The following is a 15,634-nucleotide window of genomic DNA, read 5'->3' on the forward strand; positions in this document are numbered from 1 at the left end:
ATTTTATTAATTGAAACATATTTGTGGCATATTTTAATTTATTTTTATTGCATTAATTTAAGTTACTTGTATTAATTTAACTTTAGTCATTTAAATAAAATACATGTGAATGCATTTCATTGTCCTTCATGTAGGCTTTGGACATCTAGCCCTTTATAACATAATTTTCCTCACTCTAATCTCTTTATATTTTTCTTTTTAATACTAAAGTGAATATCATAATAACTTATATTTTTCTACTTTTGTTAATTTAGGAATTTTTCCATTCTAAGGAATTCCATCTACTCTTAAACACAATTCAAATGTCAATCAACTCTTAATTTATTTTGTTTACAAATATACATATCATTTAATTTTCCCATTTACCTACTTCTGCCATTCTGCCCAACTCTATTCCTAATGGGATTTTGGGAAAATAGGTAATCTGTTGAACTTTCCTATTTTTAGTATTCTATCAATGATATTTCTGAGAAAAGTAAATCTACTAATCATTGGCCTATTGTACAAAACTGAGGTTCAAGCAATTTTCTGTTTTCATTACAAATTTCATCTTTTTCCAGTACAAGGGAATAGTGGCTATTTCCTTTACTGTGGTAGAGCAACATTCCTGTATCTTTACTTAGCAGACTTTAGTAATTACTAAGGCTGAAAATGTTGTCATCTCTGACAATGGCTAACATGTTTAGCCTTTCCTTACTTCTCTCAGAAGAGTATTCCCTAGAAGCAGTGTTAGAATTTCTTTCTTCTTTGTAGACATTGTCATTGCTAAACTTCAGAGCTGTAGGACCAAATAGAGTTTTCAAGAATTCATGGCCATTACCACACATGACACAGCCTTAGAAGAAAACTGGACAGGGTGATCATGTTATTCCCCCCAAAAGACTATGGGTTTCCTGGGAGCAGGGGTTGTTTTGAGAGCCTTGATTGTATCTCCAGTCCTTATCAAAGTGCCTAACACAAAGAAAGTCATGCATATTTTTATCATAGCATATATATGTTATATATATTCTAAATATATGATCCCTTGAGGCATGGAGAGGTTTCAATCATTTTAAGCAGAAGAAATAAACAAACAAAGCAAAGAGAGAAATCAGAGAGCCAGGAGGTATTAGGGTAAAAAAATAGAACATAAGCCATCAAACACTTTTTCCGTGTCACTAGTATGAATAAGGCATGCATGTGGGTATCATTAGTAAATCTATGAATAGGAAACAAAAGTTAGACTAAGATAGAATGGAAGGATATACTATATAGGTAGGAAATGAATGATAAAAGGGAAAATGATGGGAAATAGAAAGAAAGAGAAATGAAGAATGATAGCCAGAACTATGCACTAATAGACTAGGATAATTCAGTGTTCCCTAAGATACTGTAGGAGCAATGCAAATGCTTTGGGACAATGTCATAGCTGCATAATGTATTTTAATGTCATTGTTTCTTTTTAACTTTTATTACTATTTTGTCTGATAAGGGATGTTCTTTCAAACTTTAACCAAATTCAAGCCTAAGATATTGCTTCAAATTCCCCTTTCTTTAGGCACTGCAGAATAAGAGTGTAATGTAGCATTTACCAATTTAATGTTTTTTTTCATAATGCCCAAATTGTCATTATACATGTTTTAATGAGAAACAATTTCTCCTGCAATTTACATATTTAATTTATCACAATATATTGACTTCAATAAGGAGAACAAGAGTATCAATCAACAAGTGGCTAATTTCCTACTAATTTAATTTAAAAGGGCAGTCAGAGGATGATTGAAAATGCAGAGCACTATAAGAATCTGGAACACCATATTGTTAAGATATCACAACAATTTTTTTCTTTCAATATATGGTTACAAAAAAGATTTATGTTCCTGTAAGTGCCACTTCATTTGGATAAATTTGACAGAAATGAAGGGAATTCTACTTTTATCCTTGAATTTTCTCTTTTTCTTCTTACCTAATGGGAGCTTCAGAAATGACGGAGCTTCCCTGAGATACTGAACAGTGATGGTAACTTCATCGCCAGCATTTCGTAATAGATGTACCTGTCGGTATGACAAAGAAGAGCTACTTTACCACCACAAAAGGACCAGTCATATAAAACAATACCTTAGTCTTCCACTCATTTAGAGCTAATGGTTACCTTTGGAGTGCTAAGACCTTAGAGAGCTAAGATGGGACTGCTACTGACAGAAATCATCTATTTTCTACCTTAAAATATATTCAGTAAAATTCAGCATTTATTAAACATAAACAATATATATGGCACTGAATTAAAAATAAAATCACTGGTCTCAATGAGCTTATTCCATTAGTGTAATATGTTAAAATGATACACAAACACAAAACATTTGAGTAGAGAAAGAAAACTAACAAGCTACTGTATTAAGAAGGGACTTCTACGGGGCACCTGGGTAGCTCACTGGTTTGAGAGCCTGGCCTAGAGACAAGAGGTCCTAGGTTCAAATCTGATCTCAGAAACTCCCCAGCTGTGTGACCATTGGCAAGTCACTTGACCCCCATTGTCTATCCCTTACTACTCTCCTTCCTTGGAACCAATACACACTATTGACTCAAAGATGGAAGGTAAGGGTTTATTTAAAAAAAAAAAAAGAAAGACTTCTATAGGAAGGGCCTCTTGAGTAAATTTAATCTGCCAATATTTACATTTACAAATTTAATTTGAGTGTTATTTCAAACATAAGAGCAGATTCACAAAAGTCACCATAAATGATAAAACTGTAACACAAATTGTTCTAAGAGAAATAAATTTAATCATTATTATTCCAGTACTAGTATTACCCTAACATATGTCAATATGAACCATGCAATGTTAACACTTAAAATAACTTTCACTGCTTAATACTCATCCCACAGGAATTACTAGAGAATATGATTATTTCTTCTAATAGTCTAATTTTATTGATGATTCCATTGCCCTGTCTTTTTTCAAATTGGAGGTATTTTCCTTTTTTTTTAACCTCTGTCTCTTGGAATTCCTAGTTTTCTTCAGGCCTCAGTTCATGTTCCATCTGCTGTGAAGTGCCTTTCCTAATTCCCAACATTAGTACATTCCCCTTCAAAGTTATCTCAGACATATTTTATATAACTACATTTATTCAGAGTCTTCCCCTTCAAAATATAATCTCTTTAAAGACAAGAACAATTTTTTAAACATTTTCCCATTACATGGCAAAAAGTGATTGGCCCAAAGTAGGCATTTATCACGTATTGGTTGTTTTACTGATGCGAAGTAAGTATTAGAATAGCTTCTTTAGTCTTTCACATTTTCTTACAAGTATTTTTATCCTTCTTTAAAGAGGAGATAAGATGCAACAGAGACTATGGAATGTAATTCTTTCCATTTGTTACTTTTACTACATGTGTGATCTCAGGTAAGCATTTTAATTTCTTTATGTCTCATTGCCCACATTTATACAATTAGCAGGTTGGAATAGATGACATCAGAAATCTCTTCAAACTTTAAATCTCTGTAAGATCTTAAGTAAATTTTTTTTCTAATTATACCTACTCACATAATATGTCATTTAAAATTTTATACTAAGAAACTCTGGATGTCAGAAATTTTCATTTTGGAATCAGTAATACCTCTTCTCAAACATTACACTTTACTGAATGTAAGTTTCTAGTCAAATTTTAACCATAGTTGAGATATGGCTAGCTAATAATTTTTGACTCCAATATGTGATTCATCTATAATCTGCATAATTGGGCTTCTAAAGTATGTATTTGCAAATATTATAATCTACATTGAAGAAAATCAATAAGTCAACAACCATCATATGTATGCATCCTCATCCCTCCTGCAACTTAGTTTTTATGAAGTTTTTTTTAAATAATATTTTATTTGATCATTTCCAAGCATTATTCATTAAAGACAAAGATCATTTTCTTTTCCTTCCCCCACCCCCCATAGCCGATGTGTGATTCCAATGGGTGTCACATGTGCTCTTGATTTGAACCCATTTCCTTGTTGTCAATATTTGCATTAGAGTTTCGTTTAGAGTCTCTCCTCTGTCATGTCCCCTCAACCTCTGTAGTCAGGCAGTTGCTTTTCCTCAGTGTTCTATTCCCATAGTTTATCCTTTGCTTATGCATAGTGTTATTTCTCCTAGATGATCCCTGCAGATTGTTCAGGGGTATTACACCACTACTAATGGAGAAGTCCATTATGTTCTATTATACCATAGTGTATTAGTCTCTGTGTACAATGTTCTCCTGATTCTGCTCCTCTCGCTCTGCATCACTTCCTGGAGGTTGTTCCAGTCTCCATGGAATTCCTCCACTTTAATATTCCTTTTACCACAATAGTATTCCATCACCAACATATACCACAATTTGCTCAGCCATTCCCCAATTGATGAGTATCCCCTCATTTTCCAGATTTTGGCCACCGCAAAGAGTGCAGCTATGAATATTTTTGTACAAGTCTTTTTGTCCATTATCTCTTTGGGGTACAGACCCAGCAGTGCTATGGCTGGATCAAAGGGTAGACATTCTTTTGTCGCCCTTTGGGCATAGTTCCAAATTGCCCTCCAGAATGGTTGGATCAGTTCACAACTCCACCAGCAATGAATTAATGTCCCTACTTTGCCACATACCCTCCAGCATTCATTACTTTCCTTTGCTATCATGCTAGCCAGTCTGCTTGGTGTGAGGTGATACCTCAGAGTTGTTTTGATTTGCATCTCTCTGATTATAAGACATTTAGAACAATTCTTCATGTGCTTATTAATAGTTTTGATTTCTTTATCTGAGAACTGCCTATCCATGTCCCTTGCCCATGTATCAATTGGAGAATGGCTTGATTTTTTTGTACAATTTATTTAGCTCTTTGTAAATTTGAGTAATTAAACCTTTGTCAGAGGTTTCTATGAAGATTTTTTCCCAATTTGTTGTTTCCCTTCTGATTTTAGTTACATTGGTTTTGTTTGTACAAAAGCCTTTTAATTTGATGCAGTCAAAATTATTTATTTTACATTTTGTGATTCTTTCTATGTCTTGCTTGGTTTTAAAGTCTTTCCCCTCCCAAAGGTCTGACATGTATACTATTCTGTGTTTACCCAATTTACTTATGGTTTCCTTCTTTATGTTTAAGTCAATCACCCATTTTGAATTTATCTTGGTGTAGGGTGTGAGGTGTTGATCTATTCCTAATCTCTCCCATACTGTCTTCCAATTTTCCCAGCAGTTTTTATCGAATACTGGATTTTTGTCCCAAAAGCTGGGATCTTTGGGTTTATCGTATACTGTCTTGTTGAGGTCGCTTTCCCCCAGTCTATTCCACCGATCTTCTTTTCTGTTTCTTAGCCAGTACCAAATTGTTTTGATGACTGCTGTTTTGTAATAAAGTTTAAGGTCTGGGATTGCAAGGCCCCCATCATATGTGTTTTTATTTTTTTCATTATTTCCCTGGATATTCTTGATCTTTTGTTATTCCAAATGAATTTTGTTATGTTTTTTTTTTCTAAATCAGTAATGAAATATTTTGGGAGTTCAATGCGTATGGCACTAAATAGGTAAATAAGTTTGGGTAGGATGGTCATTTTTATTATATTGGCTCGTCCTATCCATGAGCAGTTAATGTTTTTCCAATTGTTCAAGTCTAGTTTTAGTTGTGCGGAGAGTGTTTTGTAGTTGTGTTCATATAGTTCCTGTGTTTGTCTTGGCAGATATATTCCTAGGTATTTTATTTTGTCTAAGGTGATTTTGAATGGGATTTCTCTTTCTAGTTCTTGCTGCTGAGCTGTGTTGGAGATACATAGAAAAGCTGATGACTTATGTGGGTATATTTTGTATCCTGAAACTTTGCTAAAGTTGTTGATTATTTCAATTAGCTTTTTGGTTGAATCTCTAGGATTCTTTAAGTAGACCATCATGCCATCTGCAAAGAGTGATAACTTGGTCTCCTCCTTGCCTATTTTGATGCCTTCAATTTCTTTTTCTTCTCTAATTGCTACTGCTAGTGTTTCTAGTACAATGTCAAATAGTAGAGGTGATAATGAGCATCCTTGTTTCACTCCTCATCTTATTGGGAATGCATCTAGTTTATCCCCATTGCAGATGATAGTAGCTGATGGTTTTAGATATATACTGTTTATTATTTTTAGCAATGACCCTTCTGTTCCTATGCTTTCTAGTGTTTTTAATAGGAATGGGTGTTTTATTTTATCAAAGGCTTTTTCTGCATCTCTTGAGATAATCATGTGATTCTTGTTGGTTTGTTTGTTGATGTGGTCAATTATATGTATGGTTTTCCTAATATTGAACCAGCCCTGCATCCCTGGTATAAATCCTACTTGATCATGATGGATGACCCTTCTGATCACTTGCTGGAGTCTTTTTGCTAGTATCCTATTTAAGATTTTTGCATCTATATTCATTAGGGAGATTGGTCTATAGTTTTCTTTCTCTGTTTTTGACCTGCTTGGTTTTGGAATCAGTACCATGTTTGTGTCATAAAAGAGGTTTGGTAGAACTCCCTCTTTGCTTATTATGTCAAATAGTTTGTATAGTATTGGGGTTAGCTATTCTCTGAATGTTTGATAGATTTCACTGCTAAATCCATCAGGCCCTGGGGATTTTTTCTTAGGAAGTTCTTTGATGGCTTGTTGGATTTCATTTTCTGATATGGTATTATTTAAGAATTTTATTTCTTCTTCTGTGAGTCTAGGCAGTTTGTATTTTTGTATATATTCATCCATATCCCCTAAATTGGTGTATTTATTGCCATATAAATGGGCAAAATAATTTCTAATGATTGCCTTAATTTCTTCTTTGTTGGAGGTTCTGTCCCTCTTCTCATCTTTGATGCTGTTAATTTGCTTTTCTTCCTTCCTTTTTTTAAATTAGATTGACCAGTACTTTGTCTATTTTGTTTGTTTTTTTCAAAGTACCAGCTTTTTGTCTTATTTATTAAATCAATAGTTCTTTCACTTTGGATTTTATTAATTTCTCCCTTACTTTTTAGGATTTCTAGTTTGTTTTTCTGCTGGGGGTTTTTAATTTGATTGCTTTCGAGTTTTTTTTATTTGCATTTCCAATTGATTGATCTCTGCTCTCCCTAGTTTGTTGATATATGCTCTCAGGGATATGAATTTACCTCTGATTACCACTTTGGCTGCATCGCAAAAGGTTGAAAGGATGTCTCGCCATTGTCATTTTCCTCGATAAAATTATTAATTGTTTCTATGATTTCTTCTCTAACTAAACGATTTTGGAGTATCATATTGCTTAATTTCCAATTAGTTTTTATTTGTTTTTCCATGTACCTTTACTGATCATTATTTTTATTGCCTTGTGATCTGAGAAGGCTGAATTTATTGTTTCTGCTTTTCTGCATTTGTGTGCTATGTTTCTGTGACCTAATGTATGGTCAATTTTTGTGAATGTGCCATGTGGTGCTGAGAAGAAGGTGTATTCCTTTTTATCCCTATTTATTTTTCTCCATATGTCTATTAATTCTAATTTTTCTAAGATTTCATTCACTTCTTTTACCTCTTTCTTATTTATTTTTTGATTTGATTTATCTAAATTTGATAATGGTTGGTTTAAGTCTCCCACTAGTATGGTTTTATTGTCTATTTCTCCCTTCAATTCTCCTAGTTTCTCCATTAGAAATTTGGGTGCTATATTATTTGGTGCATACATGTTGATTAGTGATATTTCCTCATTGTCTATACTCCCTTTTAACAAAATATATTTACCTTCCTTTTCCCTTTTGATCAGGTCTATTTTTGCTTTGGCTTTGTCAGATATCATGATTGCAACTCCTGCCTTCTTTCTGTCAGTTGAGGCCCAGAAGGTCTTACTCCATCCTCTAATTCTGACATTGTGGGTGTCAACCCGCCTCATATGTGTTTCTTGTAGACAACATATGGTAGGGTTTTGGATTCTAATCCATTCTGCTATTTGTCTATGTTTTATGGGTGAGTTCATCCCATTCATGTTCAAAGTAATGACTGTCATTTGTGGACTCCCTGGCATTTTGATATCCTTCCCTAGTTCTAACCTTTTCTTCTTTTAGTCCAGTTATTTACTTTAAATTGGTCCCCCTTGTCCTCTCCCTTGATATGTTTCCTTTTTTAGTCCCTCCCTTTTTTTCCCTCCCTTTATCCCCCTTTCTTTCCCTCCCCTTTTGTTTTCCCTCTCCCCCTCCCCCCTTAGTTTTCCCTTCTCCCTACTCTTGTTGGGTAAGATAGAATTCAAGATCCCAATGGATCTGAATGTTTTTCCCTCTCAGAGTTGATTTCCCTGAGAGTAAGGTTTAAGTAAAAATTATCTTCCTCTCCTTATAGGAGTTTTCTTCCCCTTCCCTTCCCATGTGAATCTTTGTGTGAGAAAGATTATTCTATTTGGTCTTTCTTTTCCCCCTACTTACACATTACATTTTCCCCACATGTTAGTATACATAGATTGATATAAATGTAGTCCTTATAGAAGAGAGTTTGAGTAAAAGAAGAAGATAACATTTTTTCCTTTTCCCTTTCCTTCATATTTACCTTTTCAGGTATTCCATGCTCTTTGATTTTCTATATCAAACTTTCCACAGAGCTCTGGTCTTTTCATTGCAAAAAGTTGGAAATCTTCTTCATACTTTCGCTTTGAAGTATATAGTCAGTTTTGCTGGATAGCTGATTCTTGGTTGAAAACCCAGCTCTCTTGCCTTTCTAAAGATCATGTTCCATGCCTTACGATCATTTAGAGTAGAACTTGCAAGGTCTTGTGTGACCCTGATTGGCATTCCTTTATATCTAAATTGTCTTTTTCTGGCTTCTTGTAGGATATTTTCTTTTGTTTGAGATTTTTGGAATTTGGCAATTACATTCCTGGAAGTTGTCTTTTGGGGGTTTAGTGTAGAGGGTGTTCTGTGAGCTCTGTCAGTGGCTGTATTGCCCCCTTGTTCTAGAATCTCTGGGCAATTTTCTTTGATTATATCTTGTATTACGATGTCAAGTTTGCCGTTTACCTCTGGCTTTTCTGGAAATCTAATTATTCTTAAATTATCTCTTCTCCCTCTATTTTCCAGATCTGTCACCTTGTCAGTGAGATATTTTATGTTCTCTTCTAATTTCTTGGTCTTTTGGCTTTGCTTCATTAATTCTTGCTTTAAAGCCTGGTTTTCTTTTTCAGTTTGGTCAAACTGGTTTTGTAGATGTGTGAATTTCTTTTGCATTATTTCCCACTTTTCCTCCCAGAAGGCTTCCATCTTTTTGCTCATTTCAGATTCAAATTCTTCAGGAGTTTGTGGAGAGTTTCCATTTCCTTTGGAAGGTATCTGAGCATTTGCTTGTGTTTTCTCTTCTATCTCCTCTGTGTTTTGTACTTTTGCTCCATAAAATGTGTCCAAAGTCGCCCCCTTCTTCTTGTTTCTTTTGGAATTTTGGTGCTTTTGTCCTTCTGTGTAGTATGCCATCTCTATCTGAGTGGGGAGGATTAGCTTTTCTTATCTCTGTCTGGAGTTCAGAGGTTTTAGCCCTAGGCAGATTGTCCGTTCTATGCAGTTGTTGTTCTGTCTTCCTGGGGAGCCAGGAATTGCTGATGTGTCCCTGTTAATGCCCTCCTTTCCTCGGCACCTTCCTGATGCTTCTCCGTTGCCTTACTTTCATGCTCTGAGCCTAGCTTGGCCCTTGTTCCTGTGCCTTAGCCTGTCAGCTGCAGCTCTCTGCAGGGGGAGGGGCCTTGGCTTCCTGGAGCTCTGAGGGCTCCTAATGAGATTAGCTTTCCCTGGGTAGAATTTAGTATGCCTTGAGGCAGGGACTTTTTTCGTGAGACTCCAATGGAAGGATCCAGCCAGGGGGTTACAAGCTCCCCCCTCTCTCTCTGTTTCCTTGCTGTCTGGGTGCCCCCTCGACTGGGTTAGGTTGTTTTCAAGAAGCGGCCTTCAGAATAGCAGGCCATGGGGCTCTGAGGTTGCCTCTGCTGCCTCAGACTTGGACTCGGTGCTCTGGGTTGGGGGAGTAGGGTCCTAGGACCTTCCTTTAGCCTATGCCTTAGGTCTGAGTGGTCTCGGGTTCTGGCTTTTGGGGGGGGCATACCTTTTGATTCAGGTCCAGGTCCAGGAGGAGGACTCCCGGGGTCTATGTTGTTGATCATTTTGAATTTTGGTGCCCTAGGAGCATTCCGTTTGAGATCGGTAAGGAAGGGTTTCAGGAGATCTGGACTTTAGCTTTCTCTAAGCCGCCATCTTGACCGGAAGTCCTTTATGAAGTTTTTGCAAGAGATTTGCGTAGGCATTATTGAGTTTCCCCATGTATGGTTTTGTTTTGTTTTTTACTTTGAAGGAACTGCCTTCAACAGATAAGTCATAGAGATAAAAAAATGACTGATTAAAAATGTCCCTCCCATTTCTCCTGCCAATTATGTGTGGAACCGAATGACTGTATCTTGCTTCTGTGACAGAAAATAGAGAAAAGAAGTTGAACTGAGATCTTGTGGCAAAGATGTATTATGATGGGAGAAACATGATAGGTTAGTCTAGAAATAGGAAACTTGTACAGAGGATTGATCTGGAACCAGTAGCTACAGTGAGCAATGAAATTAAAAATTCAGTTAAAATTTTTCTTCCTGGGGAAAACCTCCTTTCTCTTTTACTAATAAAAATATAATGGAAAACTCTGGGGGTGAAGTAAATATTAAACACCCTTTTATCTTGGTCTTCAGGGCCTTATAAATAGATCCATGTTTCTTTAAATTTACATTTATCTTTCAGTTATTTTAAGATACTATTAAATAAAATAATTTTTACTTTATTTTTTTATGTCAGTATATAGTTTGATACTTAAAGAGGGGAAACTAGTAGAAAAAGTATAGGAAAGAAAAGACTTTCCTTAATTCTTGCTGAGGTAGTAGTTCGTTGATTAAAAAGAAAATTTCTCTACTTTTCGTACCCTCTAATCTAATCTCCACCCTAGAATGCTTTTAAACTTTGATAATGCCTTATTAATGAACCAAGTCAGTAACAAGAAGAGGGAGAATTGCAGTGTGCTTGCTCAATTACTAATTCTGAATACATCTCCCAGACAACTAACTCCCTCCTGCTAAACTAAATATCCCCTAATCATGTAAATAATAATTTCTAGCATCTCTTCTCATCAAGTTATTAAATTTTTGAAAATCAAGTATATGGCAACATATATAAGTTAACTGGAGACTGGCTGAACTTTTTACTTTTCTATAAATTGGATTAAGGCAGCTTCTTAATCCATAGAGGGGAAAGGGAATATTTGTCTTTTAACGGGGCCTTAAATTTTCTATCTTGTTTTTCTTCCATTTATTCCCTAAATATTTCCTGTTGGCAATTAGTGGGAAAAGAAAGGAATGTGAGAAATAAGCAAAGACCACTAAAAGTACATAGATATGAGAATGAGGAAGCAATAATATGGTATGTTCAACAAATTAAAGATATGACATTGTGGAATAAGTGGTTTCCAAACATCTTAAATTTGCCTGTTTGATATTTAACTGAATTAGTCAAGAGAAAAAATGGAATTACTATTTTTGTCAGTAATAAGTAAAACAATATTATCTAACTTTCGAAGTCTTCCAAAGTCAATAACAAAAATAAAAAAAAAGATCATGACTTGAAATAAGCAAGAGATTTTCTTTCCCAGTTAAACAACGACTTTTAGTAACTTTTGAAATGCTCAATGATTTTGAGTATGGAAAACAATAAACACACACATACATAACTTTGCAAAAAGTTTTCAAAATCTCAATTTAACAATATTTTATATGTTTAAAATAAAAATTTATTTAAAAACTTCTCACTAAATAAATATTTTGAGAAAATAAAAGTTTGTATAAACATTTAATTTATCCTCCAAGTCACTAACTGATGAGTATATAATTCTGAACACTATTGGCATTGGCGCAATGACTAGAGATGAGATTTTTATGTCAACTATATTATCTAATAATTTGTGATGTGTATGCTAATTTCCATGCTAATGAACCTTTTGCATATAAACAGAACCCTTAATTTTATAACAAGAATATACTCTATGTAAAATTATAAAACTAAATTTTTAAAAAGAAAGTGAAATGTGTGATATATTTGGACAATCAATATATAAACATTTTTGTAGTATTCCTATCATTTCCCACTTATTTTGGCTAATATTTTTCCTAGAATATTCTAATAGAAAATGTGAATTCATATTTTGTTGCTTGTTTTCTTCAGTCCATAGAGGAAAGTTTAAACATTGAGTTATAATTTTCTTATACTTATTGCAAATACTACTTTATGTTTCCTTACTATTGATGACCTGGTAGTCTCTTTTGGAATGATTTTTTAAAAAAACAAATATTATGCTCCTAAATTTTTAGTTAAATGCAAGAACATCACCTAAAATGGTTACCATGAAATTCAACTCTATTGACGGGATAATTACTAATTAATTTGTGGCTCTCAGAAGAAAATATGACAATTTTATAAAGAAAAAAATATCCCAATGCTGATTTATGTGTACTGTTAGCACTCTAATTATGACATCTGTGATGTGAATAATTCAAAATGGCATCTCATACTCAAACCATTTACATATAGTTTAAAAACATATTTCTGTGCTATAATCAGAAACTCTTTAGCATCTGTGCTGTAAACATGTAAGCAGGGAAATGTTTAACATTTTTAGGATTTATCATACATCAAACTCAGTAAAAGACACAATGCTAAGACAGCTCAAGAAACACAGGAAGGAAGCCCTATTTTCCTTTAGATTTTATGATTAAGTCTTTCAAATTTTAATGCTCTACAAGCATCACCATAAACCATGATGGCCTTTATTTTCCTTTGAAGTTTTCTGTTTCCTTATTTTCCTTAGTACAGATAAAGTAATGAGTATAGGCTAATCTAGATGTGAATTCATAATATGAGGTCACGAAATGTCAGAGCAAAACTTTTCCTACAGTATATCTCTTTCCAAGGAATGGTTTTATGAATGTGGAATGAGAAACCTGGAATGTTCATCCAAAAGTGTTAGTAAAACAATATCAAGCTGGTTTGGATACGTTTATTTTTAGGAAATTAATTTTTGATTATATATAAATCATGGCACTTTACAGACAAAACAATCAACAGACACTGATACTATCACCAAGCAAAATACAGTAGGTAATGTTAAATTATTCAAAACAAAGATAACAAGTTTTTATGTACCTCTAAAATGTGCAGCTGCTAATGAAAAATAGGCTTTGCAAACCACAAAAGAATCATAAAAAACAAACCATGCTTATAAAGTGCATAAGATTTCAAAAGTTTACCTTTTTAATCTAAATGATGTTAGTCTACATGGGTTTTCTCTTTTTTTCTTAAATGTCACTTTTTTACCAATAATTTATATACTTATCTATAACAATATACTATGTAACTTAAATTACACATAATTTTTATAAATATGTAGTAAATTATGATAAACAAGTTTGTCCCAGAGAAATAAATTATCACATTAGCTATCTCTAAAAATTTACATCTAATCCCTCCTTAGTCCACCAGAAGGCATGTAATGTGAAAAAGGTGGATCAGATAATTACATACACCTTTGTCTTTTTCCCCTGTTTGACACATACTGCTTGCACTAAAGAAAGGTTAATTAAGGAAAGAAAGTAAAGAATGATATCTTTTGATTTGCATTCAATTCTGTTTATGTCTTCTATGGTGGTAGACATACTTTTTATCATCATTTTTCTACAGTTTTCTGATTTTGCTTTGCTTGTTTTAGATATCAGCATGAAATTTGTTTCATACAATGAGTTTGGAGGGACTCCTTTATCAATTGTTCTAAATATTTGTTTTTCAATTTTGAAATTGGATGATCTTTAAAAGCCTAGTATAGTTCACATGTAAATACATCTGGCCCTAATATTTTTTCTTAAGAAATTCTTTTATAGCCTGTTCAATTTCTTTTTTTCCAAAATCAGATTTTACTCTAGGCTATTTGAATTTTTATATGTATTAATTCACTTAACTCATTACCTGTCAATTTTCTTTTAAAGATTACTTATTATCTTTTGTTTTTACATCACCTTCTTGTATTAATATAGTCTATTCTCTTCCCCTTCTTAAGGAGTCATCCTTTATATTAACGAATAAAAGAAAGAGAAATATAGTTTCAAACAACAACAATAGTAATCAAGTTCATCGGTATCTACCATATTTGCCATCGATTGTCTTTCAACTTTGCAGAGAAAGGAGGGACTTATTTTCTCACAACTCTGATCAGGAGTCAAAGTTGCCAATCATAATTATTTTTAAGCAATCATAATGCTAAAGTATTCTGTTTAGGTTTCATTTTTATTCTTTCTTTTTCTATTATGAAAATCATCATGTATATGAATATAGGTATATACATGTGACAATTTTTTAAAGCTTACTTTATTTTGAATTCTCTCACACAAATTTTCCCATTCTTCTAAGTATCCTTTGTAATCATCATTTCTTACAGGTCATTATTCTTCTATCACATTCTTGAACCACAATTTATTTTGTCATTGCCCAATCAATAAAGAATTACTTCTATAAAAAATATTGTCCATATATTTGGGTGTATATTGTAGATTTATTTTATGTTTGACCTTTCTGAGGTAGATGTTGAACAATGACGTCTGTGATTTAAGGGGTATGGATTTTCATATTTCTTTACATTAATTGCAATTTTCATTACAAAAAGAGAGAGGCAATAAAAAGTCTTGCCCATAAATGGATTTTCTCCATTAATGCTCTCTAGGAACATTTTTTTTTCTCTATAATATACCAGGAGTGATGGGAATTATACTGACCAACAATCCCCTTTCATAGTTTCTTTTTTCTTATTTACAACAACCCAAACATCTTCTCTTTTACTCTACAGGTATTAGCTTTACATTGTTTTTTTCCAAGATATTATTGGCCTCCCCTTATGAAGTTTCCTGTTCAACTAAAGGCATATCATGAACTTTGTCATATCTTCTGATAACTGAATATGTTTGAAAAATATGGGGGAATGGGTCCAGAGAAACTATGTGTATCCTCCTTGTTTACCCCAACAATGTTAGGGCAAAGTAACTGATTTTTTTAACTGTTCAATGATATCTGAGCACCTCATTTCCTCCTAACATTTAACCTGAACTACAGAAAGCTTGGCATTAGAGAGCATTTTGATTTCAAGGAAAAAAAACTCTGAGAAAAACTGTGTGACATTTAGTAAGCTGTTTAATATCTGAATGTCTCAGTTTATTCAACTATAAAATGAGGAGGTTGGACTTGATGTTATTTAAGGTTATTTTTTTCTTTAAAATTTTTAATTCTAAATCACTATGCTTATGAACCAGAAAAGGAAAGATTTTAAGAAATTATTTCATCTACTTTTACATTTTAGAGATTAAAAAAAACTGAGATCCAAAGGGAATAACTGATTTGCCAAAAGTGACTCATATATAGCAAGTAGAGGAATTGTGAGTTAATTCCTTATCATCTGTCACCAAATTCAATGATAAAATTGATATGCAAGTGTTTTGTGTCTCTACTCTAATACTAGTAAGGCAGTGTGATATAGACCAACTAGTAGTCTGCAAAAAGGCAACAAGGTAGCTATCACATGATGTGAAAGAGTATGTGATCCACTAATCAGAATATGAAAACTGGTCA

General features: G+C 33.5%; 1 protein-coding gene across 6 annotated transcripts in view; it reads right to left on the minus strand.

Annotated features, from left to right (window-relative positions):
• The window catches only part of SNTG2 (syntrophin gamma 2), a 771,339-nt gene that overhangs the window by 361,413 nt on the left and 394,292 nt on the right, over nucleotides 1-15,634 (minus strand). For all 6 annotated transcript variants that reach the window (XR_008915522.1, XM_056813383.1, XM_007476197.3 and 3 more), the window contains one exon: nucleotides 1,946-2,033. Coding sequence is in view for 5 of the 6 variants with exons in the window: in XM_056813383.1 (XP_056669361.1) it covers nucleotides 1,946-2,033 (88 nt within the window). In the remaining variant the exon portion in view is untranslated. The remainder of the gene's footprint in view (nucleotides 1-1,945; nucleotides 2,034-15,634) is intronic.

This window comes from Monodelphis domestica, chromosome 1 (genome assembly GCF_027887165.1).
Source record: "Monodelphis domestica isolate mMonDom1 chromosome 1, mMonDom1.pri, whole genome shotgun sequence".
Lineage (NCBI taxonomy): Eukaryota > Metazoa > Chordata > Mammalia > Didelphimorphia > Didelphidae > Monodelphis > Monodelphis domestica.